We start from the raw sequence: 27364 nt of genomic DNA, 5'->3' as shown, positions 1-27364 counted from the left end.
CGGATCTCTGTGAGTTCGAGGCCAGCCTGGTCTCCATAGTGAGTTCCAGGACAGCTGGGGCTACAGGGAGACCCTGTGTCAAAAAGACAAAAAAAAAAAAAAAAGCATTTCCTTTTTTGTGGCACAAAATTCCCCAGGTAGAACTCCTGCCCTATTCTATCAGTCATTTTTGCAAGGAGTCCTGGGTTCCTTTGATAGGAAGCAAAGATCTAGGTGCTGAGCGTGCATACATTCTAGTTATTTTCCAGCCAAATAACTATTAGCAAAGACGTGTCACTCTGGCTGCATACACGAAGGTGTGCAAGGGACTTTAGCAGAAGAGCTCAACTCTAGGAGCCAACATTACCCCAAATTACTTTTTTTTCAAAGAATATTTAAGTCTAAGCAGGAAAGCAAACACACAAAGAACTGTCATTATCAGACAAACCATTAGGCTTGCTCTATTGCAAACCAGCCCAACACAACACAGAGCAGAACTGCAGGAGTCTCAGAATAACAGAGTCATTTGTCGGGGGTCATCAGGGAGAATACTGATAGTATCTTCGGCTTTGCCACATAATAGACACAGCATGGTATATTCCTAGAACAAGACAAAGTGCAAAATTACCTCAAGGGACAGGGAGAAAGATGATTTATAAACAATTGCTCAGTAAAGTTCTTCGCTACAAATTGTCATTAATGTTCTTCCTGTACATAAGATTAATTTCTTCAACACTTATTAGATATGTTTTGGGTTTATTCTGCACACTCCCAGAGCCTTTTGATTATATAGACTCAACACATGATGATGTTCTCATTTATTATGTATATATGCCACTTTGAAAATGCATGGCTATGCTGGGCATAGTGGTGCACACCTTTAATCCCAGCACTTGAGATGCAGAGGCAGGTGGTCTACATAGAGAATTCCAGGCCAGCTGAGGCTACAGGGAGACCCTGTCTCAAAAAGACCAAAAAAAGGGAAAAGAAAATGCATGGCTATTTCTTGGACTTAAAAGCATATCTACTGAACTTGGTATTTCTGTTTAAAGTAATGATGAAATTTGGGCTGAGGCTGTATGTACCTCAGGTGGTAAAGTGCTTGCCTAGCATACATGAGGTCCTGGGTTCAATTCTCAGCACTGGACAAACTGGGCACATGGTGGCACATACCTGTAATACCAGAAATCAGGAGGTGGAGGCAGGAGGAGTAAGAGTTCAAGGTCTGCCTGGACTACATGAGACTTTGTCTCTAAAAAAATGAACAAGGGCCAATGAAATGGCTCAGGTAAAGGCACTTGCCAGACAAGGTTGGCCACCTGAGTTTGATTCCATGAAAGAAAGGACGGACTCCCAGAATTGTTCTCTGACCTCCACATATGTTCCATGGCACCCATGCACATCATACACACATGCACGCACACACACACTCCAATAAATAAATAAATGAAATATAATGAACCTCTTTTAAAAATGAATAAAGTAATGAAGCAATTTGAGTGTATGTCTCTAAGGACAAATTTCTGGTCTTAGAGCCATTCTTTTTTGGATATGTATTTAACAACAATATGTAACCAGAACGGAAAAAACAAAATTCTCAAACTGAAAAGGCTATCAGGAAAATAGATAATTATGATAAATTCACCAGCATGCCATGCCTCATACTTAAATAGTTAACTGACTGGGATTTCGTCTATTTAAGGTATTTAAGGAGTTTTATGTGTCTTGCACTTAACAAATGTCTAGACTGGTGGCAGAAGGGATTTTATTTTAAGTAAAAGTCCTTAGGGCAAAGTCTTGTTCTTATAGCTCTATCAGGAAAATAGATAATTATGATAAATTCACCAGCATGCCATGCCTCATACTTAAATAGTTAACTGACTGGGATTTCGTCTATTTAAGGTATTTAAGGAGTTTTATGTGTCTTGCACTTAACAAATGTCTAGACTGGTGGCAGAAGGGATTTTATTTTAAGTAAAAGTCCTTAGGGCAAAGTCTTGTTCTTATAGCTGTCACTGACTTTTTTTTTTTTTAATTTTTATTGAAAATATTTTTATTTTATTTAGGAAAACAAACATCTATGTTGAATCTATTAGTATTTCTATACCTGATATTGGATTGCTAGCTGTCTAGAAACGGATCAGTCAATTTGTGTTTCTTTGGTCTGGACAGTTGCTAGAGAGGACTGCAAGCTAAATAGTGACAATAGCACCAAGACTGAAAAGAAGACAGGTGCCTTTCCATTTCTACTCGTGAGTTCAAGGAGGGGAAAGTAATAGTGACAACAGAAAGAATGCTTCTTAAGGACTACCCTGGAGTAGTCTATTACTATTACTCAATTAAGTTTCAGTGCTGGGGATCAAACCCAGGGCTTCATGTGTGCTAGGCAGGCACCATAACACTGAGGTACACCCCTGGCCCCCATATTTTAAGGCCTTGTCTACACACTTAGAGAAGTACCCAGAGGCTAAAGCTTAAAGAACAAGTACAACTCATGGGCTTAAAATACAATAAAAATCTACGCTGTCTCCAAGGTCTTTTACTGCTGCCAATTACTTCTACTGCTTAAACTCACCAGAGATTACTATTGCGGGGTGGGGGGGGGTAATCTCTCACAGGAAATGAAGAAAAAGGTAGCAAAATGTGGTGTGATGATATACACCTGAAATCTTGTACTTTTTAACTGAGTTGGAAGCTGGGCTACATAGTAAGACCCTGTCTTAATTGTGCACATGCACACATACACAACACACACACACACACACACACATACACACATGCATGAAAAAAGTAATGGAGTTAAAAAGTGAAAATGTGTGATGCTACACAGAGCTGGGTTTTTGAGTTAGATATATATCTCAGTTGGTAAAGTGCTTCCCTTGCAAGCACGAGGCTTTAGACTTGATCCCCAGGACTTCCCGACAGAACAAAACCCCAAACAAAACAGCAACAAAATAAAAGTGTTTAATTTTGAAAAAGCTGAGTTTTCAACCAACCTAGCCTTTGTCAAGTTCATAGTCAATGCTTAAATGTGTGACATATACTGGGAAGACACAAAAGAAGGCAGGGACAATTTGACTTTTGCAAAACTCATAATCTAACCTGGGAAAAGCAAAAAAGAAACTCAGCTGATGATATGACCTGGTGAGGTTATTAAATCAGTGAGACTGATTATACTTGCAATCTTTGGAATTAAAATTTCATTGTAAGTCAACCATTTGGAATTCAAAAGCAGTCTTCCTTGGAAGTCATGCTGTATATGTGGCAGGTTCCTGGGAAGATCCACAAGTCTTTTAAATGTGTATTGTACGAATGCCACAGAATCTAGCTGTATATTTCAGTGTTTCTGTAGGAAAATATGCTTAGAAGTCCAACTTGAGATGTCAGGAACACAACTCCCGGTCTTCCAGGAATGTGGTAAGATTAAGACACCTTTTACTAAAACTGGCCACGTGGGAGAATTACAGCCCTCATTCATTCATAGGAGCCTGAAAGGTTCCACCTGGGCAGGGCTGGGGATGGATTTGGAGGAAGGGTGGAGGGGCTGGAGTCTCCTGAGTATATGACCAGACCCTCTGTTCATGCAGAGGGTCCCATGGCTTTTTCCCTGACTTCTGATCCTATGTCCTCTCCTGCCTCACAGAGGAACAAAAAGCAGCCTTCCAGCTTCCGGTGTTTCCTATAAACACACTGTTCATTTAAGGGCTTTGTAAGGGAATTTTTTTTAAATAAAGGAAACCTATAATGATTTGTAACGTATTTTTCTGCTGAATGATTTAATTCTCTCTTTTCATTCTCCCCTTATGGTTTTGCCATTAGAAAATCTTACCCTTTTCAGTAATGCTACTACTGGTTTTTTAAAAATACAGAAATCTCATCTTTCAGAAATAAAAGTCATAGTGATACATTTGGATAACTGACCGTGGGGTGGAGGTTAGCTGTGTGTGTGTATTCGTGCACATTCCCTACAGGAGTGAGAGTAGAGGTTTCAGATCAGAGAACAATAATCAGGGGGATCAGGTAAAACAGGAGAGGAAAGGAGGGGAAAGACAAAGCAGCAGCTAAAAATAATTTTTAAAAAAGGGGGAAAAAAGCCAAGTAGTACAGACTTCAAGAGAGGAAATGCTTAAGAAGACAATGGTTAGTTAATAAGAGCAGGTTGGGGAGGTACTGAGAGTTAAAAACAGAGGCAAAAGTTACAGGATTTGGGCAGATTATAGGAAATTGATGGGTGAGTAGTTTTAAACAAGGGAAAGTAAAAGCCATATTGCAGGAAGTTAAGAGAACCCTCAGGAGAAAAGGAAAGGGGGTGAAGGACATAGTCAAAGCTCAGCAGTGGTGTGGGCTCATAACCCAGCACTGGGGAGGGGGGCAGGAAAACTGCTAGTGCCACGCAAGGAGGCAGTCTCAAACAGAAAAGGGAAAAAACTATTGAAGGAAAGAAGCAAAAGGAAGGAGATATTAAAAGGAAGTAAAGAGGTGTTTCCAAAAAGGATCACAGAAGAGTGAAATAAATGAGTTTGGGGGCTGGAGACATGGCTCAGTGATTAGGAACACTGGCTGTTTGCAGAAGACCCGGGTTTGAATCCCAGCACCCACACGGCAGCTAACAACTGTCCATAACTCTAGTTCCAGGGGATCTGACAGCCTCTTCTGTCCTCCTCAGGCATTGCACAAGGGTGCACTTACCTTTGTGCAGGCAATACACGCATATACATAAAATAAAAATAATAAAATATTTTTAAAAAGAAATGAGTTTATATTTACTTTTGACAAATAAGGAGCTAAGAACGCTTCATACAATTTTTAAAGATTTTATTTTTCTTAAATTATGTGTATATGTATGTGTCTGTGTGTGGGTTTGTGCATACGAGTGCAATGCCCACAAAGGCCAGAAGACAACACCAGATCTCCTTATGATATAAATTTATAACGCTAAAAACGATGCTGGAGAGAGACAATAATATCCCTCAGAAAATGAGGTAGAGTAGTATCAGAGGAAGAAATAACAACCTTCCTCTCCAACAGAAGAGAGAAGAGAGGCTAATGCTGGAACAGCACTATGGTATATGTCAGGAAGAGCTGGGGAGGTAACAGAAAAGAGGAGATGGGTCAGTCCCATGAGATCCTTGGAACCAGGAGCTTGGGCATTACACTGTGGCAACAGTGAAGGGCTAACGAGGCAATATAAAATGGCACACGCCTTTAGTCCCAGTACTGGGGAGGCAGAGGCAGGCAGATCTCTAAGTTTGAGGCCAGCCTGGTCTCTATAGTGTACCCAGGCCACCTGGGGCTATAGGGAGACCCTGCCTCAAAAAGACCAAAAAAAAAAAAAAACCACAAAACAAAAAAACAACTAGTCCGCTAGAGAGTGCCTGAGAACCCAGGGGACAGCCTGACAGCCCCAGGATCCTGCCTCCACATGGTGGTCCTTTTAATAAGAAAGATGCTATACAGCAGTCCCTTCTGCATGAAATAACCACCATCATCATGACTTCGGCTGAGCCTGATTGCTAAACACAGTAACAACTGGGCTTGCTGATGGTTGTACTCATTCATTAAAGGAGTGCCAAGCAGGGTCACTGGACCCTCACCCAAGTATCCATCCAGCCACTCTTCCCAGCCAACTACCAGCCTTGGAAGACAAAAGAAAAATGAGGAAGACCCCAACAGAGGGATGCTTTTGGAAGCTCTTGTCAAGAAACTCCAATGGACTTTCATATGAACATTTGAAAATTGCCCTGTTATGACTTTTTTCTAGTTCCCTCTCTAGAACTCGTAATGCTAATTACTCTTGCCTTTACTTCTTCACATCTCCCATTCATGATTCAAGGACTTTCTTCCCTTAGAGACAAGAGATATGCAAATTGGGAGTCTTTTAGATAACCCAGTGAAGGGGTCCTCCAGCTGCCTTACCCTGTGTCCCTGCCTGTTCAGCATGGAAAAGCCAGAGCATTAGGAGTCCCTATTCTCTATTGGCAATTTGGGTAACCCTTTTTCTTGGCTAAAAGTCAAAATGTCCTTGGGCCTGTTAGCAACATACTCTGTTCCAAAGGCCAAAAGTGTCAAAATGTCAAAAGTATTTGGAAGCTTGCATCTAATCCTTAAAAGATTTTAGGGTTACCTCTTCAGAGGGGGGAATTTTGGAGGGGAGGGAGTGGGCATGGATTTGATCTAAACACCTTATATACATGTATGAAATTCTTAATAAAGTTTTTGTAAAAATTAAAAAAACAAAAACAAAAAACAACTGACGGCAGAGTACAGAATGTGGGTTGAGAGAACAGATATTGGTAAAAGACTGGAGGTAGAGAGCCAAGTTTAAGAGATTTTTTTTTTTTCAGAGGCTGGGCGTGGTGGCACATGCCTGTAGTCCCAGCACTTGGGAGGCAGAGGCAGGTGGGTCTCTGAGTTTCTGGCCAGCTGGGGCTAAGGGAGACCCTGTTTCAAAAAGACCAAAACAAACAAACAAAAAAACCCAAAAGAAAACAAATTTTTTCAGGAGGTCTGGCAATTATCTTGGCATTATGGCTACAAGCTATCTTTCTTTCCCTATCTTTTTTCCCCTGCCCAGAGTAATTTCTGGGACTGTTCTAAAGTGGCTGCATTCAGTCATAAGGGAAAATGAGCTAGACTCTGGTCTCATGGAAGTCATTTACAATGGCTCTCTTAGGACATAAACAGGCAATCTCAATATCCATTCAGGGGTTTTAAAGGGTTCACATGTACTTAAGGAAAATAGCTGTCAGTACTGCTTTCCTCTCATAAAAGTCAGAGCTGTTTTATGAAACCCTTGAGGTCCCCCTTTCCCTATTTGGCCACTAACATTCTGAGATTTTGATTTTGCCCTAAGTCACATAAATCATATAAATTTTTTAAGGTATACATTTTGGATACCGAAGAATTATAGTCAAGGTGTTACTTAAATTAACTACAACCTTTCAGACCAGACCCTGATATATGACTACGTTCTTTCTTCCATGTTACAATATGAATGAATCATAGGTATTATAGTAGTTTATTATTCTGTTGTGGCAGATTATTTTTTATTTTCCTAATAATAAAATACTATCCAAATTTGAAGGACACTATTGAGCAACTTTTTTTTTTTTTTTGGTCTTTTGAGACTGAGGGAACATTTGTAAAGCATATATTTTGATTTGTGATTCTTGTGAGGTTGCACAGATCCACCTACACTTAAAGTTTCCCAGCTTGCAAAAGTAAAGATAAGGGTGGTCTCCTTTAGTAACTGCTAGTACTTCATTACAAAAACTACATGAGGGGCTGGGTGTGGTGGTGCATGCCTTTAATCCCACCACTCGGGAGGCAGAGGCAGGTGGTCCTCTGTAAGATGGAGGCCAGCCTCATCTACATAGGGCGATCCAGGCCAGCTGAGGCTACAGGGAGACCCTGCCTCAAACTTCCCTGCTTCTCCAAAACCCAAATAAACAAAAATTGTACGTAGATTCTCAAGAATACTTTTATTCTTTGTTCCCTCCTTAATAACCTTCCTCTTCTTCTTCCTCTCTCTCCTCTCTCTCCTCCCTCTCCCTCTCTCTCTCTCTCCCTCTCTCTCTCTCTCTCTCTCTGTACTTACCTGAAATTCATCCATGATACTGAAGGTATACTCATGTCTGGCTACTACATGATGACAATTCTTACACAGATCTGCCAAAATAAAGAGAAACTTATGTAATTGAATCTTGGGAAAATTTATTAAAATAATGACATTTCTCAGCATACAATGCTTAAAAAGAACCTTAGCTCTTGCCAGGTATGGTGGCGCGTGCCACCCAGCACTTGGGAGGCAGAGGCAGGTGGATCTCTGTCAAGGTCAGTATGGTCTACATAGTGTGTTCCAGGCCAGCTGGGGCTACAGGAAGACCCTGTCTCAAAAAGACCAAAAAAATAAAAAAAGAACTTTAACTCTGTCATACTTAACATAGTAGGTAACCCATTATAATAATGGCCCTAATAAGAAAGCTAAGGGGCTAGAGAGATGGTTTAGTGGTTAAGAGCAGCATGCTGCTCTTGCAGAGGACCTGATTTCAGTTCCAATACCTGATTTTTGGTGGCTCACAACCGTCTACAACTCCAGCTTCCTCTGCAGGCAATGACACTCATATGCACATATCCATATACAGGCACACACACATACATATAATTCTTTTAAAAAGAAAAAAAATAAATCCAGTATCTGTCACACAACAACGCTGCATAATTAATATGTGCACACTGAGCCTTTCAGCTCAGTGTGCACATATTAATTCCCATTGAAAGTTCTCTAAGGTATTAAACCCTTAATACTCGGGTTTTGTTTATTTATTTTTGTGGTACTAGGGATTGAACCTATGGCCTTGCATATGCTAGGCAAATACTTTACTATAGAGTTATATCTCCAGCCCTCTGGTCACTTTTATTTTGAGACAGGGTCTCACTAAGTTGCCCAGGCTGGATTTGAACTCATTTTGTAGCCCAAGCTGGTCTTGAACTTTCAACTTCCCAAATAATTAGGCTAGGGCTGGCAAGACAGCCCAGGAGGTAAAGGAGCTTGCTACCAGGTAGCTGGGATAACAGGCTTATGCTACCAGGTCCAGCACTTAGTGTGATTCTTTAAAAAATATTTTATTATTTTCATTTCATGTGTATGAATGTACTGCCTGCATGCACGTAGATGCGCTTGTGTTGTGCAATGCCCTTAGGGTCAGAAGAGGGCATCAGATACCCTGGAACTGGAGCTACCGACAGCTGTCAGCCACCAAGTTGGTGCTAGGAATCAAACCCAAGTTCTCTCCCAGAGCAGCCAGTGCTCTTAACCACTGAGCCATCTCTCCAGCCCTTAAGTGTAATTTTTAAACTAGTTGGACCTATTGCTTTTATTCTCAGGGATAATAAATGTGCAACTGCATCTAATCATAAAGGAAATCAATGGTGGACACTAAAGTGAATTTAATGGTAGCAGAGGAATCTACTAAAAATAACAAATAAGTTTGTGCCAGATACTTTTTAAAATACTTTTTACCTAGTTACTTAAACTTCTCATACTCAGTGAGATATATATTATCATTATCAGAAATAAGGAAACAAAGGCACACCGTGGTTAAGTAAATAGGACGATTACTAGGCTAGGAGGTTTGGAGGCAGAATTCTGACCTAAGCAGTCCAGTTCTAGAATGCTAATTCTTAACCACTATGTCCTACTATCTGAAACAAGATACACCTTAAAGTGAACATGTGCTTTAAAAGGAAAGTGAAGATCCCTTTTGGAACGTGTTTCAATTGTCTGAGCCTATTCTAAGATCTTGGTGTTTTTCATACTCATCTTTCAAAATATTATCTGTATACTTACATATTCAGAATATATCCAAGAACAGGAAACAAGCAAAAAGGAGATGTGAGAAGTTTAAATATTTGTCACAATGTCCAGGTGATGATGTATACATATGCTTACTTTACCCACCAATCCCAATACTCAATTACTTATAATTACACATTTGGTTTCCCAGTACTGAGGACAGGAAGGCACCAGTTATTAAAGCAAACAAAGAAACAAGAGATGGACTGTGAGAAAAGAGACCCAAAAGAGCATAAAAGCGAAACAAAACAGAAAACATCAAAGCATCCAGGGTCATAAGGCATAGAGTCAAAGAGCCCTCAACTAACTCTCCCTCCCTCTCCTACTCCCCCCTCCATTTTCCTTCCTCCTTTCCTCTCCCCTGCTTCCTTTCCCTCACTATATAGCCAAGGTTGGTCTTGAACTTTTGATCCTCTTTCCTCTACTGCCTGAGTACTGGGACTACAGCTAATCCTAAAGACTTTAATGCTTATTGGAAGGCATCACCATATTAAAATATAGTAGGAAATAAAAGCTTACATGGATGATTCTAAAGTTAACAACAACAACAACAAAACTCCCTGATTGTGAGTAGTGACTCACACCTGTAAATTGAACACTTGGGAAGCTGAGGCAAGAGGACTGCCATGAGTTCCTGCCACCTTGAGCTACAGCATGAATTCTAGGCTAGCCTGAGCTACAGAGTGAGATCTTGCCTCAAAAAATAAAAACAAGCAGAAAAGTCTCCATATCTTGTTTAAGGTAATAAAAACTCTTTACAACTGGCTGGCTATAAAGACACATATGTATAATCTCAGAGGTGAGGAGGCAGACACAGGAGAGTCATGAGTTCAAGACCAGCCTGGGCTAAATAGCAAGTAAGACCCTGTTTCATATGAAAACAAACAAGCCCAGTATGGTGGCATATGCCTTTAATCTAGCACTCAGGAGGCAGAGACAGTGGATCCCTGTGAGATTAAGGTCAGCTTGGTCTATAGAGCCAGTTACAGGCCAGCTGGGGCTAAAGGGAAACCCCGTCAGAAAAAAAAAAAAGCAAGCAAGCAAAACCTAAAAGAAGTCCCTGGAAAATAATAAAAAAAATTCTGTGACTCAATGACATGATTCAGTTATCTGCACAAGTTCTTCATGTGCGATGTCTGATGATGCTAGCTAGGCAAAGGGGTGCTAACTATATTTCCTTTTACGAACTTGTCACTACATGTTGTAATATACCTGCATAACATTTCAACTTCTAACAGCTGATATCTGCTAACAGACTTGCACTAAAAACAAACAACAAAACCAAAACCTACTTACGATCATAGGTAACTATTTCTTCTCCATCTTCTTCTTTCAGGGATTTGTTTGTGATCAGCATAAAATCTCGCTTATTGCACACTGCACAACCAGTAAAGTTCAGCAAGAAAGATCCATTCTCTAGGCAGGTATTACCCTACAATGTTGGAAATAGTAATTAAATTTTCTTACACTTTTAAATTTTTCGTGAAAATTATTAATAGACAAAATCTCTATAGGAAAAAAACTTGGGTAGAAAGCAATTTTTGAACTTACCAGCTTTCTTAAAGAATTGCTATTCATGACTAATGTAATTGAAGCACATGTTCAGTTCATAAATCTTGAAGGACTATGACTTTGTTTAAAAGAGAGGAGGGGGTGGAGGATGTAGCTCGGTGGTAGAGCACCTGTCTAGCATGTGTGAGGCCTCAGGTTCAAGTTTCAGAACCACAAAACAAACTGAAAATCATACAAACAAACATAAAAGAGAAATAAGTCCAAATATTTAGAAACAATAGGGAAAAAAACATAAAATATGAAAAAGAAAATTAAGGGCTGGGGAGATGGTTCAGTGGCGAACTCTTGCTCTTTTCACAAGCACAAACTCATACACAAATACACACGCATACATAATTAAAAATAAAATTTTTAAAAGAAAATTAAAATTAGGAAATTTTAGTAGCTAACATGTTTAAGTGATACAGCACTTGGGAGGCAGAGGCCGGCAGATCTCTTTGAGTTCGAGGCTAGCCTGGTCTACATAGCGAGTTCCAGGCCAGCTGCGGCTGGGAGACCCTGTCTCGTCATTCTTAGCAACAGAATGAGTTCAATGCCAGCCTGAAAAAAAAAAAAAAAAAAAAAAAAAAAAAAAAAAAGAAAAAGAAAGAACTAGTGATTTCTTACATTTTTTTTAAAAAAGAAACACTACTGAAGTATAATTTACAGACAGCAAAATTCATATACTGTAAAAATGAATTAACTTTAAAAAATATTTTATTCTTTTTGTTTTATGTATATGAGCGTACTGCCCATGTATGTAAGTGCCCCCATGTCAGGCAATGTCCACAAAGGTCAGAAGAGGGCATCAGATTCCCCTGTACCTGGAGTTATGAACGATTGTTAGCTGCCATGTGAACACTGGGAATGAACTCAGGTCCTCTGCAAGAACAACTACTGTTCTTAACCACTGAGTCACCTCTCTAGCTCCAAAATGAATGACTTTTAATAAGTGTATATGCGAACAAAACTACCACCCTTATTAAAATATAGAACATGGGCTGAGGAGATGGCTTAGTGGTTGAGAGCACTTGCTGCTCTTGCAGAGAACCTGAGTTTGGTTCCCAGCATCTACGTGAAAGCTCCATTGCCCTCTTCTGGCTTCTGTGAGCTCTGCACACACACACCAGGCACACATACAAATATGTAGGCAGTACACTTATACACATGAAATAAAAAGAAATGAATCTTTAAAAATATGGAACATTTCTGTCTCCCCAGGAAGTACTTTCATGCTTTTGGTTTACTTCTATCATCCCTAACAAATCATGAACTCAACAATATAATTCTCTCTCTAGTTTCATGTTCCAGAATTTTATGTAAATGGAACCAGAATATTCTTATGTATCTGCCTTCTTTTGCTCAACATCACATCTATGTTAACCATTGTTTTTGACTGTCATAGTAGAATTCCATGCACTCAGCTGTTGACAGGCATTTGGGCTCTCTTCAGTTTGTGGCTATTATGAATAAAGCAGCTATGAACATTCATGTACAAGTCTTGTGTACACACGTCTTCCTTTCTTTTGGGTAAATACCTAGAAATGCAACTGCTAGGTTATATATTTTTTCTTTTTTTAATGACATATTGAACTTCATAAGAAATTGCCAAGTGCTTGTCTAAGCTTTCCATCTCCCATTCCTGCTACCAGTGCCATTTCCAGTTGCTCCACTGACCCTAGGTATCGTACGTATTTTTGACTCTAGCCATTCTAGGGATGTAAAGCAGCACTCTCACTATGCTTTAATTTGCATTTCCCCAATGACTAATAAGCACTGAATACCTCTTCCTAGCACCTATATACATGCCTTCTCTTATGAGGCATCAAGTCTACTGCTTTTTTTTTTTTTGAGACAGTCTCCTTGTAGCACCAACTGGCCTAGAACTCCCTATGTAGACCAAGCTGGCCACAAACTCACAGATCCACCTGTCTCTGCCTCCCAAGTGCTATGATTAAAGGCATGTACCACCATGCCAAGCCCTACTGCCCATTTTTAAAAATCTTTTTTTAATTGATTTTGTGTATTTCATACAGAACATCCCAAACAATCTTATTCATCTTTATACCCGCAAACCAAATGGCACCCTCCCATAGCCACCCCCTACTGGAGCCCATATACTGTGTCATCCCCGTTACAGTCCACTGTGTTGTCAGTGCCCTGAGCTGTTCTGCAGTACAAGTCCATCTGCTGAGTCTAGCCAACCTATCTAGAGTCCCTTGTTTTAGGAAGATCAGCTCTTCCTCATCTAGCAGCAATTAGCCTATTGCCCATTTTTAAAGTTAGGTTGTCTACCTTCTTATGTGGAGTTGTATGAGTTCTTTATATATCTTGCATAGGAGCCCTTTGCCAAGTATAATGCAACATTATAGTTTTCCTTGTTACTACTCTGCTTTTTCAAAAACTGGTATTGTTTGGAGAATGGTCCTGAGGTCTCTACCCAGCCAGGCAAGGAAGCTACAGTAGACACACAGATGCAGCAATGCCCCAGAAGTGTGCCCACTAGTCCCCTGCTGCTTGCCCTATTCTTCTTAGACTACTGGGACCTAATCAGGGATGCACAACCTAAATGGAACGGCTCCTGATGAGCACAAAGATGGAAGAGGAGGAGCAGGAAGACCATGACGCTGACTCAGCAGACACGGACAAATCAGAGAAGGGTGAGGAGAGCAGAGCAGAGTCTTTGATGCTCCCACTTGCAGTAGCTGCTATCACACTTTTTCAGCCAGACCATTGCTGACAAAAGCACTAGGATGACTCTAGTCTGTTAAACTGGTTTCTCAATAATGTAATATAAATAATTAAATTGTGCTGCGCGAACAGCAGGGAATTCGCATGAGACACTGCTCTGGCCTTAGACTCTATGTGACATTACCTTAGGAACTGTTTTGGTTTGCTTTATGATTTTGAGGTAGAGGAAGAAATTATCCATCTTTTTTTCCTCCTCTAGGAGTCAATGGAAGAACAGTTCTCTAGTTAAGAAACAGACATTTATTTATTTAAAAATATTTTCTCTCCTCCCCAAGGCTCAGGGACCATCAAGGAAAAGGAGGTGGAGAGATTGAAAGGGAAGGGGCTCACTGGCCCCCACCCCTGAGGAGCTACGGACATGTCTTCTGGGGGAAAGAGAGTCAGTTTTCATTAAGGGTGTGGCCCCTGGTAGTCAGCAGTGCTCCTGTGGATGAATGGCTTCATACCCAGGAGTATATGGGCAGTATGAACTGAAGCTGATAGGTTATTTAAAAAAAAAAAAAAAAAAGACACAAAGTTGAGGGGCAGGAAGGTAGGGGTGGTGGAGTTAGGAGTAAGGGGGAAGAGCAGGGAGTAAATAGCATCAAAATACATGGCATGAAAGTCTCAAAGAAAAAAATGAAAAAAAATTCCAATCCCAAAATACAAGAAATGGACGAAATTTTTTGTGTGTTGCCTGTCGAGTACATCACCTTGCCTAGTCAGGAAACAGATTTGAGTAAGGGTTTAAAATGCAGCACAAATACCTATATAAGGTCAGAGAGAAAAGGAACTATGTGACTGAAGGATGCAGTGGAGACTTCTTGCAGTTGTGAATTATTTAGACATGAACAAAATTTGTTCTTAATATTTTGTATTCATGAGGGATGCTAAGAGTTTGTCCTTTCTTAGACAATCTATCCTTGAATTAAAATCTATCAGAAAGATCTTGAATTGAAAGTCTTCATTATTACAGTCTTTACCATAACTCTGGATTAATGTTTTGGACAGCTGTTAGTTGCCATGTGGATGCTGAGTCTTCTGGAAGAACAGCCAGTGCTCTTAATCTCTGAGCCATCTCTCCAGCCCCAGATGCATCGTTTTTGAATACAGTATGTAAAAAAAAGCATGAAACGTGTTACTGAAAGTAGATTTTTGGATGGACATGGTGGCGCATGCCTGTAATCACAACACTTTGGGAGGTTGAGGTTGAGTTAAAGGCCAGCCTGGGCTACCACACAGCAAGTACTAAGTAAGCCAGGACTATACAACAAGATCTTATCTCAAGAACCAAAAACAAAACACACAACAACCAATACCCACACACATACAAAAATAAGAACAGTGCTGAATTTTACTAAGTACAATTTGTTACTTTTTTCTTTTATATTTGTGTTTCCTGTCTTCAAAGAGATCTTTACTTTCCCAAAGATTTTCTCATGGTTTCTTCTACAAGTTTTGTAGTTTTAGTATATGATTTGTAGGTTTAATATATGATTGTGCTGGATAGCTTTAGTGTCAACTTGACACACCTGGGTTGAGGGAGCCTCAGTTGGGGATCTGCCTCCATTGGACTGGCCTGTGGCCATGTCTGTGGGGCATTTTCTTGATTGTTGAGTGATGTGGGAGGGCCCAGCCCACTGTGGGTAGTGCCACCCCTGGGCAGGTGGGCCTGTGTTGGATAAGAGAGCAAGCTGAGCAGGGGCCAGGGGAGCAAGCCAGTAAGCAGCATTCCTCCATGGCCTGTGCTCCAGCTCCTGCCTCCAGGTTCCTTGGGCTCCTGGATGAACTGTGTCCCAGGATATGTAAGCTAAATAAACCCTTTCCTCCCCAAGTTGGTAGTGGTCAGAGTGTTTTGTCACAGCAACGAAGAAACATACTAGGACAATGATCTATGTTGAAATACTTTGGTATGAGGAAAGAATTAAAGATCCACATGGATATTAGTTGTACTAGTTGTTGAAAGACCATCCTTTCTCCACTGAATTGCAATAGGGTCTTTGCAGAAAAATCAAATGACCATATACATAGACCAGACTCTACTCTTATTCTTTTTAATAATTTATTGAGAAATGCACTTCATATATGCATATAAAGTGCTTTTTTTTTTTTGGTCTTTTTTGAGACAGGGTCTCTCTGCAAGCCCCAGCTGTCCTGGAACTATGTAGACCAGGGTGGTCTTGAAATCACAGATCTGCCTGCTAAAGGCGTGCGCCTATAAGGTGTTTTGATCAAATCCATGCCCACTCCCTCCCCTCCAACTCCTCCCATATCTTCCCTTCACTTTTTCTGATAACTTCTTGTACTCTTTCTTCTTTTATTTATTTTTTTATGGGGCATATGTAAGCTAAATAAACCCTTTCTCTGAAGAGGTAACCCTAAAATCTTTTAAGGATTAGATAAAAGCTCCCAAATACTTTTGACATTTTTGGCCTTTGGAACAGAGTATGTTGCTAAGAGGCCCAAGGACATTTTGACTTTTAGCCAAGAAACTGGCTACTTTTCTTTTGGGGTCTTTTTACTGCTTAGCCAATTCCTACCTCCTATTCTTATCATACCATCCTCAGAAGAGGTTACCCAACTTGCAGATAGGGAATCGGGATGCAGACCACTCTGGCTTCTTCCATGCTGAACAGGGACACAGGGTGAGGCAACTGGGGTACCCCTTCAGTGGGTCTATCTAAAAGACTCCCAAATTGCATAACTCTTATCACCAAGTGGAGGCAGGATCTGGGTGCTCTCTACTCTGACTCATATCTTTGATTTATATCAATGTTTGCATTAATGCCATATTCTCCTGCTTACAGCTCTGTAGAACCTTTTTTTTTTTTTCTTTTTGAGACAGGGCTTCCCTATACCCCAGCTGGCCTGGAACTCACAAAGATCCATCCACCTGCCTCTGCCTCCCGAGTGCTGGAATTAAAGGTGTGTGCCGCCACCCCCAGCTGAAATCAAATAGTTTATGCACCACAACGTGGCTTTTACAGACTCTTTTCATTTCCATAAACATTTCAGAATCAACTTACAACTTGTCCCAAGCAAAGTATGCGGACGTTTGAACTGAGACAATATGAACATCAAGAAGGAAATTAGGCCGGGCATGGTGATGCATGCCTTTAATCCCAGCACTCGGGAGGCAGAGGCAGGCGGATCTCTGTGAGTTCAAGGCCACTATGTATGGTATACATAGTGAGTTCCAGGCCAGCTGGGGCTACAGGGAGACCCTGTCTCAAAAAAACAAAAAAATAAAAAATAAAAATTAAGGAAACCAAAATAATCTTGAAGATTTAAATACCAATTTCTGAGGTGGATTGCATCCACAAACACAGCTGCTTTGCACAATATGGCCTAACCTGTGAAACCTGACCTTACAAGCAGACAGAATGTAATCTCTACTGAAACACTGCGAAAAGAGAAGTTTGGCAAGTCCTTTGTGTGGTAAGTGAATAAACACTTGAAATGACAGTTGCAAGTACAGTATATAAGAAACTGATGGCGACTTTCCACAAGGGCCCTGGTAACCTCACCAGTGAGGCATAGATTTTATCAGCTCTTTCATTAGACATTCCAATTTGGGGAAGTAAAGCACACACTACTATTCAAGGATGAGTTGAAGGCTCCTGCAATGAGAGGAAAATAAGAATGCAACCCAGATCAATTCCAAAATAATACCAAACCATAAATATTTCAAGAAGAAAGGAAAGCTGGGCATGGTGGCACACACCTATGAACCCAGCAGTCGGGAGGCTAAGGCAAGGGGATCACAAGTTTGAGTCTACCTGGGCTACATAGTCAGAAGTTATCTCAAAAAACTAAAATCAAAAAGAAAAAAAGAGGGAGGAGGGGAGTTGATGAGCTGAGGACCAACCCAGGGTCTTATGCTTGTTAGGCAAGCTCTCTACCATTGAGCTAAATCTCCAACCCTGGAATGGACATGTTAAGTACACTTAGAAAATGTGATTTAGGGCCAGCAAGATGGCTCAGTGGGAAAAAGCGCTTGCCACCAAACCTGATGACCTGAGTTCAATTTCTGGGATCTACATGGTAGGAGAAAACTAGCTCCTGAAAACTGTCCTCTGATCTCTACACATGCACATTTATTTATTTTTATGGGGCTTTTGGGTACTCTAACATTTCCCCCTCTGGAGAGGTAACCCTAAAATCTTTTAAGGATTAGATATAAGTTCCCAAATACTTTTGACATTTTTGGCCTTTGGAACAGAGTATGTTGCTAAGAGGCCCAAGGACATTTTGACTTTTAGCCAAGAAACTGGCTACATTTCTTTGGGGTCTTTTTACCCTAACTGCCTAGCCAATTCCTTCCTCCTATTCCTATCATGCCATCCTCCAAAGAGGTTACCCAATTTGCGGATATGGAATCGGGGACACAGACGGCTCTGGTTTCTTCCATACTGCCCAACAGGGATGCAGGGTAAGGCAATTGGAGTACCCCTTCAGTGGGTCCATCTAAAAGATTCCCAAATTGCATAATTCTTATCTCTAAGGGGAAAAGAATGTCCTTGACTGGTGAATAGCAGCTGTGAAGGAAAAGTAAAGGCAAGAGTAATTAGCATTACAAGTTCTAAACAGGGAACTAGAAAAAAGTCAGAACAGGGCAATAAAAAGTCTAAAAATTTTTAAAGATGTGATTTAGATAAAATTTAAAGGCTTGAAAAGGTATGCAAGTATGCAAGAAAAAATGGCTGAAAACTATGATAAGTAGTCTGACAGTACAGTTTCTTAAAAATTTGAAAAATCTGAATTTTGTCAAAGAATTCATTTTTCTGGAAAACTTATTATTATGGATTATAAAAGGTAATATCTTAAGTATGTTTATGTGAGTTAATGTATGTGTTTTATGAGGGAATGTTTAAAATTTAAAATGGAGGGCATTAGCTGGTGATGTAGCTCAACTGGTAGAGTGCTTGCATGAAGTCCTGGGCTCAATTCCCAGCATAAATTCCCAGTGTGTGCCAGAAGGTAGAGGCAGGAGGATCAGAAGTTCAAGGTCATCCTTGGCTATATATAATGAACTTGAGGCTGGCCTGAGACCCTATCTCAAAAAGAGGTGGGGGTGGGGAGTGAAAGGGAAGGAGAACGATGGAGGGAGGGAAGGAGGTAAAAAACAAGGGGGGTTGGAGAGATGGCTCAGCAATTAAGAGCACTGGCTGCTCTTACAGAGGACCTGGGTTTGATTTCCAGCACCCACATGGTGGCCACAAACCGTCCTTAACTCCAGTTCCAAGGGAGTCCAAAGCCCTCTTCTGGCCTCCACAGCATTGCATGACACAGGTGCACTCACATACACACAGGCAATACACTCATACACATAAAATAAAAATTTAAATATTTTGAAAAAAGAAAGGGGGGGCTGGAGATCTAGCACAGTGGAGAAATTGCTGAGCATGCACAAGCAAGCCCTAGATTCAATTCCCAGCACTGTTTTGATTTTGTTGATTTTCTCTATTACTTTTCTATTCCCTATTCCATTAATTTCTACTCTAATCTTTACTTTCTCCCTTTATTTCCGTTTAGTTTGCTCTTGTTTTCACTAGAATGTTAGCCTGCTGATTCTAGACGGTTTTTTAATATAGACATTTACAACCATAAAACAACTGCTTTAGTAGTTCCATATCCAACCCAGAACTTATTAAAATTTCATTTAAACAATTTGAGTACATGACCTTGGGTAGCTAAGCTTTAAATGAGGCATATAAACATGTAATTCTTAATCTATACATCACTAATTCATACTGATTTTCCCATCTGATTAAATTAATGGCTTATTTTTGCAGTGCTGCCTCATTACTGCAAAGTTTAACATTGAAATGCAATATATGAAACACAAGTTTCATTTCACATGGTGCTGAAAAATGTATTGTTACAATTTTGGCCTGTTTAGTTATTTTAGAAAATATAATATAGTTTAGTTTCAAGTGGTTTGCCTAGTGCTTTTCTGAAGAAGAGTTTATTGGTTCATAATTGAGTTTAAAAAATTTGGGTTCAGAGCCAGTGAGATAACTTAGCAGGAAAAAGCACTTGCTATACAAGCTTAATGAACTGCATCTGATCCCCAAGTTCACCATGGAAGGAGAGAGGTTGTGAATAAGGTTTACAAATATGGACATCCTCTGAATAAGTGACTTTTACCTAATCTTGCAACCAAAAAGTTCATCTTATGTTTTGAGATCATTTTGCACTCTCTCTGGCTGAGCTGATGGCACAGGCCTTTGAGCCCAGCACTTGGAAGGCAGAAGCAGAGGGATTTCTGAGTTCCAGGCCAGTCTGATCTACATAGTGAATTCCAGGCCAACTGGGGATACAGGGAGACTGTCTCAAAAAGACCAAATAAACAAACAAATAGGCACTATCTCAGTCTGTTTATAATATAAACAAGCTTACTAAGACTTGGGCCCCTCTTACAACCTAAACATATAGCTTTAATATCTCACGACCCTTTCTTGCCCTTGTCTCAGAACAGTGAGATAGACAGACAGACAGACAGATAGATAGATAGACAGACAGACAGATGATAGTTTTGCATATCAATGTAGCAAGCTGTGGATTGTGTTGTAAACAGGTGGGATTAAAATGCTAACATCAATTCTGCTTGTGTGTACTGTTCTAAGTCAGTAGGGGTCAGAAAGGGCAAATTTCCTGATAAGACAAGTGTCTGCTTTTATTGTTAGCTGTACAGTTTCAATAAAAGAGGAAGGCCTTTGTTTGAGAGCACAGTCCTGGGAGAAATTTGAAGGAATAGGTTCTCAAAGCAGTTCAGCTCCCCTCTAGGCATTCAGGGATGCTGAGAGTCAGACTGTGTATATTTAGGTATGGCTGTAATGTGACACTTCATACTACCACAAGAAGTGACTCCTGAAAGTTGTACTCTTGATTTTACAGATGCATAGTGGCATTATGTATACTCACACTCAAACATTCAAATACACATGTGCGCACACACACACACACACCACATAACAATTGAGGGATGAGCATCTCACAAGGTGTGCCTCCAATCCCAACTGCCATCCCTAGAGTCTCAGGGAGGGGGAACTAGGCTGCTGGCTCTGAGACCATGAAAGGAAAAGCATTGCGGGGCCCTGTGTGGACCAGGGAAGCACAGCAGGGCCTGTCTTGAGAAACACCCCATGTCAACATAGCTTGTGTCCAGAACTTGACCTCTACTTGATGTAGATGGAGCAGACTATTAGTCTTGTGTTTAGTGTTCCAGTGATAACAACTGTCCATAACTCCAGTTCCAGGGGATCCGACAGCATCTTCTGTTCTCCGTGGGCATTGCATGACATGGGTGCACTTACCTACATGCAGGCAATACACTCATACACATTAAAAAATATATATATATTTAAAAAATTTTTATATGTGAGTATATTGCCTACATGTGTGTAAGTACACTGGTGTTGTGCAGTGCCTATGGAGGCCGGAGGAGGGCACTGGATTCCCCTGGAACCGAAGTTACAGATAGTTGTTAGTGGCTATATAGGTGCTGGGAATTGAACCCAGACCCTCTGCAAGAGCAGCCAGTGCTCTTAACTGCCGAGCCATCTCTCCAGCCCTGACTATTTAAAATTTTTAACTGGGCTCAGAAAATTAACATGGTTTATTTTCAAGTAGATTCATGCTTCAAATCAAGTTTTCAGTGTAACATTATAAGCAAGTAGGTGTTAGGGTCTGAGAGTCAGGAATAATTCCCACAGACACGAAGGAAAAAAAATGCATAAAAACTTTATTCAGAAATTTAAAGTATAAAGTAGCCAAATTAGCGGCTAGCCAGGGAGGGACTCCACAAGCCAAAGATGGCGCCCAGCTTCGAACACTAGCAGGCAGAAGCTTTTATAGGGAAGTTTCATAGATGTGCCGCGCACCATGCATCCTTTAAAATGATTGGATGGCCCTATGTCCTGAGCAGGGGGAAGGTCCTTATTGGCCGGGGCTGTCTTCAGGGCATTGGAATGTGCTGACTGTTATCTCTAGGGCCAGATAGTTTACCTTATAAGGCTTTTACATGTCCAGGCTTGATTAATCTATAGCATGGGGGGTGGGTGGCAACTGGAAATTTACAACATGCCTGGGCCTGTCCTGGCTTGCCTGAAGAAGCTACAAGCTGGCCAAAATGGAGTCAGTGCATTCTGACTCTTCAGTAGGCAAAAACCCTGTCAGGAATTAAGTACTGGGTATTTTTTAGTCTGTGAAAGATATCACAAAACTCCAGATAAATAATTAAATGTTACTTATTGAGTACTTACGAGCTTCCCAACAAGCCACTGTCTCTATTAGTGGGCCATAGGTATCACGATCATCTTATTAGTTAGTCCTCTGCTAAGCTTCAGCAAAGTGGCTTCTATTCTTACTATCCTTAAAAATATGCCATGGCACACATACAAAATTAAAGTAATAAAAAGAAATACCATGGCTTTAAAGAATCCCAAGGAACTGGAAAAAGAATCCCTGATTCTGGCAGTCAGGTGTAGTAGAGCACACTTGGGAGGCAGAGGCAAGCAGATCTGTGTGTTCAAGGGCCAGCCTGGTCTACATAGTGAGTTAAAAAAAACTCTGATTCCGAAAAAAAATTTCCTAACTAACAATGGGAAGCAATGATGGGATTCTATTATATTTTTATTCCTTTATTTCGTGTGTGTGTGTGTGTGTGTGTGTGTGTGTATGCCATGGCAAACAAGTGGAGGTCAGAGTCGGTTCTCTCCTTCCACCATACGAGTCCCAAGAATTGGTAGCAGTGCCTTTACCTGCTGAGCCACCTCTCTAGTCCAAAGATGGGATTCTAAATGGTCACTTAATCTCTACTGAACAAGACTGCACTCAGTCCCTTTACAAATTCTCCATCCCATGTCTGAAGTTGTGCTAAGTTCCTTAACATCTACTCACTGGTCTCTACCAAACAAGGCTGTACTCAATTCCTTTACAAATTCTCCATCCCATATCTGAAGTTGTGTTAAGTTCCTTAACATCTACCCACTAGTTATTTCTAAATCTGTCTTCTCAAATTTAAAAGAGAGGTTGAATTCTTTCCATGACAGCCCTTTAATTATTTTAGAACAGAACAAAAGCAGAGAAAGTGCTTCAGAGAGAGGATTTTCTTGGGTTTCCCATCACCTCAATCTTTTACTCCTTTTGGACTATTAAATTTTTAATTCCTCAGTTAATTTATTCTTTGAGACTTTTTTTTTTTTTTTTTTTTTTTCTTCGGTCTTTTTGAAGCAGGCTCACCCTGTAGCCCCAGCTGTCCTGGAATTCACTATGTAGACCAGGCTGGCCTTGAACTCACAAGAGATCCGCCTGCCTCTGCCTCCCAAGTGCTGGGTTTAAAGGTGTGCGCCACCACACCTGGCCTTTATTACATTTATTTTATGTGTGGTGGTGTGGGGAGCACACATGTACCACCTGTGGAAGTCACAGGACAACTTGCAATCATTTCACTCTAAATAAGGTTATCTTGCTATTTTTGAAAAAAAGTATTAACCCCCGCCCCACCTCTCTTTTTGCCAGGATCTCCCTAGCCCCAGCCTGCCTGGAACTCACTACATAGACCAGGATGGCCTTGATCTAACAGAGATCCACCTATTTCTGCCTCTTGAGTGCCACAACACCCGGCATTAAACCCACCCTCTTAACTGCCACTGAGAACTTTTCCCTCATGGTCCCCAATGTCAATGTTCATTGTTAAGAATCATTAAAACCTCTTTCAGGCCGGGCATGGTGGGACATGCCTTTAATCGCAGCATGCGGGAGGCAGAGGCAGGTGGATCTCTATGAGTTCAAGGCTAGCCTGGTCTACACAGTGAGTTCCAAGCCAGCTGGGAGACCAGCTTTTTTTTCAAAAAAAAAAAAAAAAGATTCATTAAAACCTCTAACTTAAAAAAAAAAATAATCAAAACACAACACAGAAAAATTAATATAAACATATGGAATAATTATAAACAACTGTAGAACCACCAGCCAAGTTAAGAAACACTCCTTGGAACACAGAAGCCTTCCGCTCTCATGACCATTGCCGATCACACCATAACTGTTCAGCAGTGATCAGTATCAAGACTTTTATGGTGATTTCTAGTGGTGGCGCTTCAAGGGAGACTGGTGGCTAGCTGCCTGGTCAGGAGCAACGATAGGGGCCCTGCCAGAGACGCAGTGGCCTCTGGGACTGGTAGTGATGAAGTGATGACCATAGGCTGGAGGATGGGGTCTGGAGAGAAGGATGTTAGTAAGAGTTGGAAATACGGGAAGTAGAGCAGGAATACAGAAGCCCTTCTGGAAGCTGCAGCATCAACGCGTCTGTCCAAAGCAACTTGGACAGTAGATGATTTGCTGTGGTGTGGGATTTCCTGAGTATTTCAACATTGCAATGGTAATTCCTGGGTTCACATAGCTATTGTTCTCTCTGCATAATAAAATTTTTGTCCTATAAAACTCAATGTCCAACTTGTGTGGAAGTCACAGAGCCAAGACCTAAGAAATAATCGCCTATTAAATGAACTGGTAGTAAGTATGAGTTTTGCACAGACTCGTCTGTTGCAGTTTGCTTTAGAGCCACCACCCATATCTTCTATGTCTTCTACCTCAAAGAAAGTTGTCAAAGGACACAGTGCTGGAGCCATTGGCTATCCTGTCAAGCAGGGAGCAAGTTAGTGGACAAATTCTTGATCAGAGAAGCTGGTGATTGCACATTAGAGTTATTGAAAAAAGGAAATGACAGCAAATTTAGTCCTCAAAAAGAGATAAGCACATCTACTGAGACTGAAGAGTCAAGTCAGCACTCAATGCCAAACCCCAGCAGTTTCTGGTAGTTGTCGCCCAAGTTTAATGTATTTGTTGGTTAGCGCCACCCATGTTTTAGGTACTGAGCAAGTTTAGAATTTAAAGTCATAAGGTTAGTATTGTAATTTAAAGTAACAGTTGCAATAACTTTGAAACATTTGTATGTTTTTCTGGAATTATTTGTTAGTACTTTTCCACTGGGGCTAGTCAGATCTCTAACATTTTGAATCCCAACTGTTAAACAAAAAATATTAAATAAATGGATTTATCAATGAAAAAAAAAAAAAAAGACTACGGTAACTGCTTCCTTTCCTTTATAGTTTTACCACCTGGGAAATTCTTAAATACTGTATTTTAGTTGGTCTGTTTTTAAATTGTACTTCATGTGTTCTTTTACCAACACTGTAAGGCTAAAGCCAGGTTGCTGTATATAATTCTTGCTATTTTCACTACTCTAATTCAGGTTTCTTAACCTCAGTCAATCCTTTGTTTTGGTGGTTGTCTTGGGTATTGCAGCAGCAAAGCTGACCTCTACCCATTAGATGTCAGTTGTTTCTTCATTGTGACAAGCAAAAATGCCTGGGAGGCAAACTCACTCCAGGATAAGAACCACTGCTTTAATTAATTCACTTCCACCACTTGTTCTTTTATGATATTCCATTCTGTGATCCTGAGCTACTTTTCTAGTCAAGTACTAAAACTAATGCGCTAATGAACAAACATTCTACACAAACTTCCAGAAGTATACAAAGGTGCATTTTTCTAGAATAAGAACTTCCGTCATTTCAGTGTGTACCTTTCATTTCAATAATGAATGCTAAACTTTTTTTCCCCAAAGTGACTGTACCATATAAAAATTATGTTATATAACAATTTTAAAAGACTTTAAGTATCACTCAAAATATTAAGTGAAAAAGCTATAAAGATGTTTTATCTCCAACCCAAATCCCTCAACTTGTTATTTTGCCTTCAGTTTCCTTCTCTTTTACCTTAATCACAACCATCCTTCAAGTCCTAACTCAAGGATGAAGGGAGAACAGTGCTGTCCTGTTCACTATCAGTTTTTCCTTTCTCTATGCTTAAACAGCATTCACAGACTATCCATTCTGTCAGTCATACACTTTCCCAAACTGCAAGTTAAGCAGCCCAGAAGCTGCCTTGCCAGTTACTCCTTATGGCCTGGCAAAACAATCTAGCTATCCACATAAATATTCAGGGAATAGTCCCTGAATGAAAAAGTCAAGCCCTCAAACCTCCTAAGCCTGAGAGGAACAAGGGCTCGGAAGAAAAGAAGAGTTGGAGAAACAGTTCAGTTGGCAAAATGTCTGCCTGGCACATGCTAAGGCTCTGGGTTCAGTCCTCAGTACCACAGGAGTAAGGGAAGGAAAAAGGAAAGAGGGAAAGGGAAGGGAAGAAAGGAAAGGAGAGGAGGGGAGATAAAATATGAATTTAGTCTTGGCTCTCATACTTGGGTAAGTTATGTTTCCTCTCATTAGTTTCACTGTCTTCAAAAGCAGTTAGAACAAGAGGTTGTGTACTGACCAAAGTGACCCCATTTTGGATAAAGTGGCCATCTTAGAAGCTTAGCCATAGTGTATTTCTAGCTCAAGGATTGTTTTCAGAAACCCTGATTCCGTTCTCCCTTTTCCTCCAAGGAGAATGCTGCCACAGTCACTTGCTCTCTAGACATATAGAAAACAAAATTATTATGATATGATTAACTGCTGATTCTGGCTTCTGTAACATGCTTGTTTTGCTATTTTAGGGCACCTTGACGTGTAGACTGAGATCATCCCTGTTATTCCGGGACCACCTTGTCAATATTCCTTTTTGCGGTTTTTAGCTTTAAAAGGTCCCCTTTCCCTCTCCCTCCCCACTGCAGCACTCTAACCCGATACCGTGACTGCAGTCCAAGCTAGCTTGAATAAAATCTTTTTATCTCGATCTGAATTGAGTCTGGAGGCCTTTCCTCAGTAGTCCCGGGGCCCATAACAGTCCGGGATATAGCTCAATCGGTGGAGTGCTTGCCTAGCTAGCATGCGCCAGGTCCTGGGTTCGAGCCCTAGCACTGCATAAACCAGGCGTGGTGGAGCACTCCTGTAATCCCAACACTCCGGGTGAGGCGGGTGGATCAGGAGTTAAAGGCCATCCTCAGATACATAGTGAGTTAGAGGTCTGCCTGAGCTACATAAGGCCCTAACTCCAAACACTGAGTTAGAACAGGTGGCCTGAGAGTAACACCCAGCGCTACAATCAGCTAAGAAATGAACGTCAAAAAGAGCTGGCGGATGGGCCCGGCAGTGGGTGTGAGGGACCAAGGGGTGCTGTCAGCCTGGGTGAGGTAGGTAAAGGTTTCTCCTGTTGTCTACAGCAACGCACAGGAACAGGAAGGGGCTGATGTCAGTCCCGGGGCGGGGGCGGCCGCGCCCGTGACCCGCGTCCCTAGAGTGGACATGGCGGCGGTCGGCCCGCTGGACTGGCAAGGGAGGCCGGAGCCGGAGGCTCCCTGCGCCCAGTGCTCACCCGATTGGGATACTCCTTCTCCACACAGTCCCCGCACATCGCGACGCGGTAGGGAGCGTCCTCCAGCGCTTCCGGGAAGACGAACTCTCGCGAGAGTGGAGGCTTCGCTTGCCGCATGCGCCCCAAGTACTCGAAGCTGCACAGTCTTCGGGCATACGGCCCCGGAGCCTCCGCCTCCTAGCAACTGTTAGGCAGGGAATACCGCGGTTTCTCCTGCCCCGGCGGACGAAGGATTGGGCGCAAAAATTATTGAATATTGAAGAAGTCTGCGGTCTGGGAGCTGTGGCGGAAGGGGAAGCGGATCTAATGATGAACGTCTAATAGGCGTCTTCCTGAACTTTGAGCAAAAGGCAAATCACAGTACACAAGAAAGGGAATTGTTTCTCCTTCCCTTTTCCAGATTAAAAAACCTGAAATAATAGTTTAAATACCTTT

General features: G+C 41.2%; 1 protein-coding gene across 1 annotated transcript; it reads right to left on the bottom strand.

Annotated features, from left to right (window-relative positions):
* Positions 1–127: 127 nt before the first annotated feature.
* Churc1 (churchill domain containing 1) lies at positions 128–27099 on the bottom strand. Its single transcript, XM_017802929.2, is given in 5 exon segments — positions 128–580; positions 7577–7647; positions 10631–10766; positions 26930–26976; positions 26979–27099. Coding segments are annotated over 5 exon segments (453 nt in total). The 5' UTR covers positions 27085–27099; the 3' UTR covers positions 128–487.
* Positions 27100–27364: the final 265 nt, after the last annotated feature.

This window comes from Nannospalax galili, unplaced genomic scaffold, assembly GCF_000622305.1.
Source record: "Nannospalax galili isolate Female #2095 unplaced genomic scaffold, S.galili_v1.0 scaffold285, whole genome shotgun sequence".
Lineage (NCBI taxonomy): Eukaryota > Metazoa > Chordata > Mammalia > Rodentia > Spalacidae > Nannospalax > Nannospalax galili.
The sequence above is the reverse complement of the archived record's forward strand: the minus strand, read 5'-3'. Positions and strand labels throughout refer to the sequence as shown.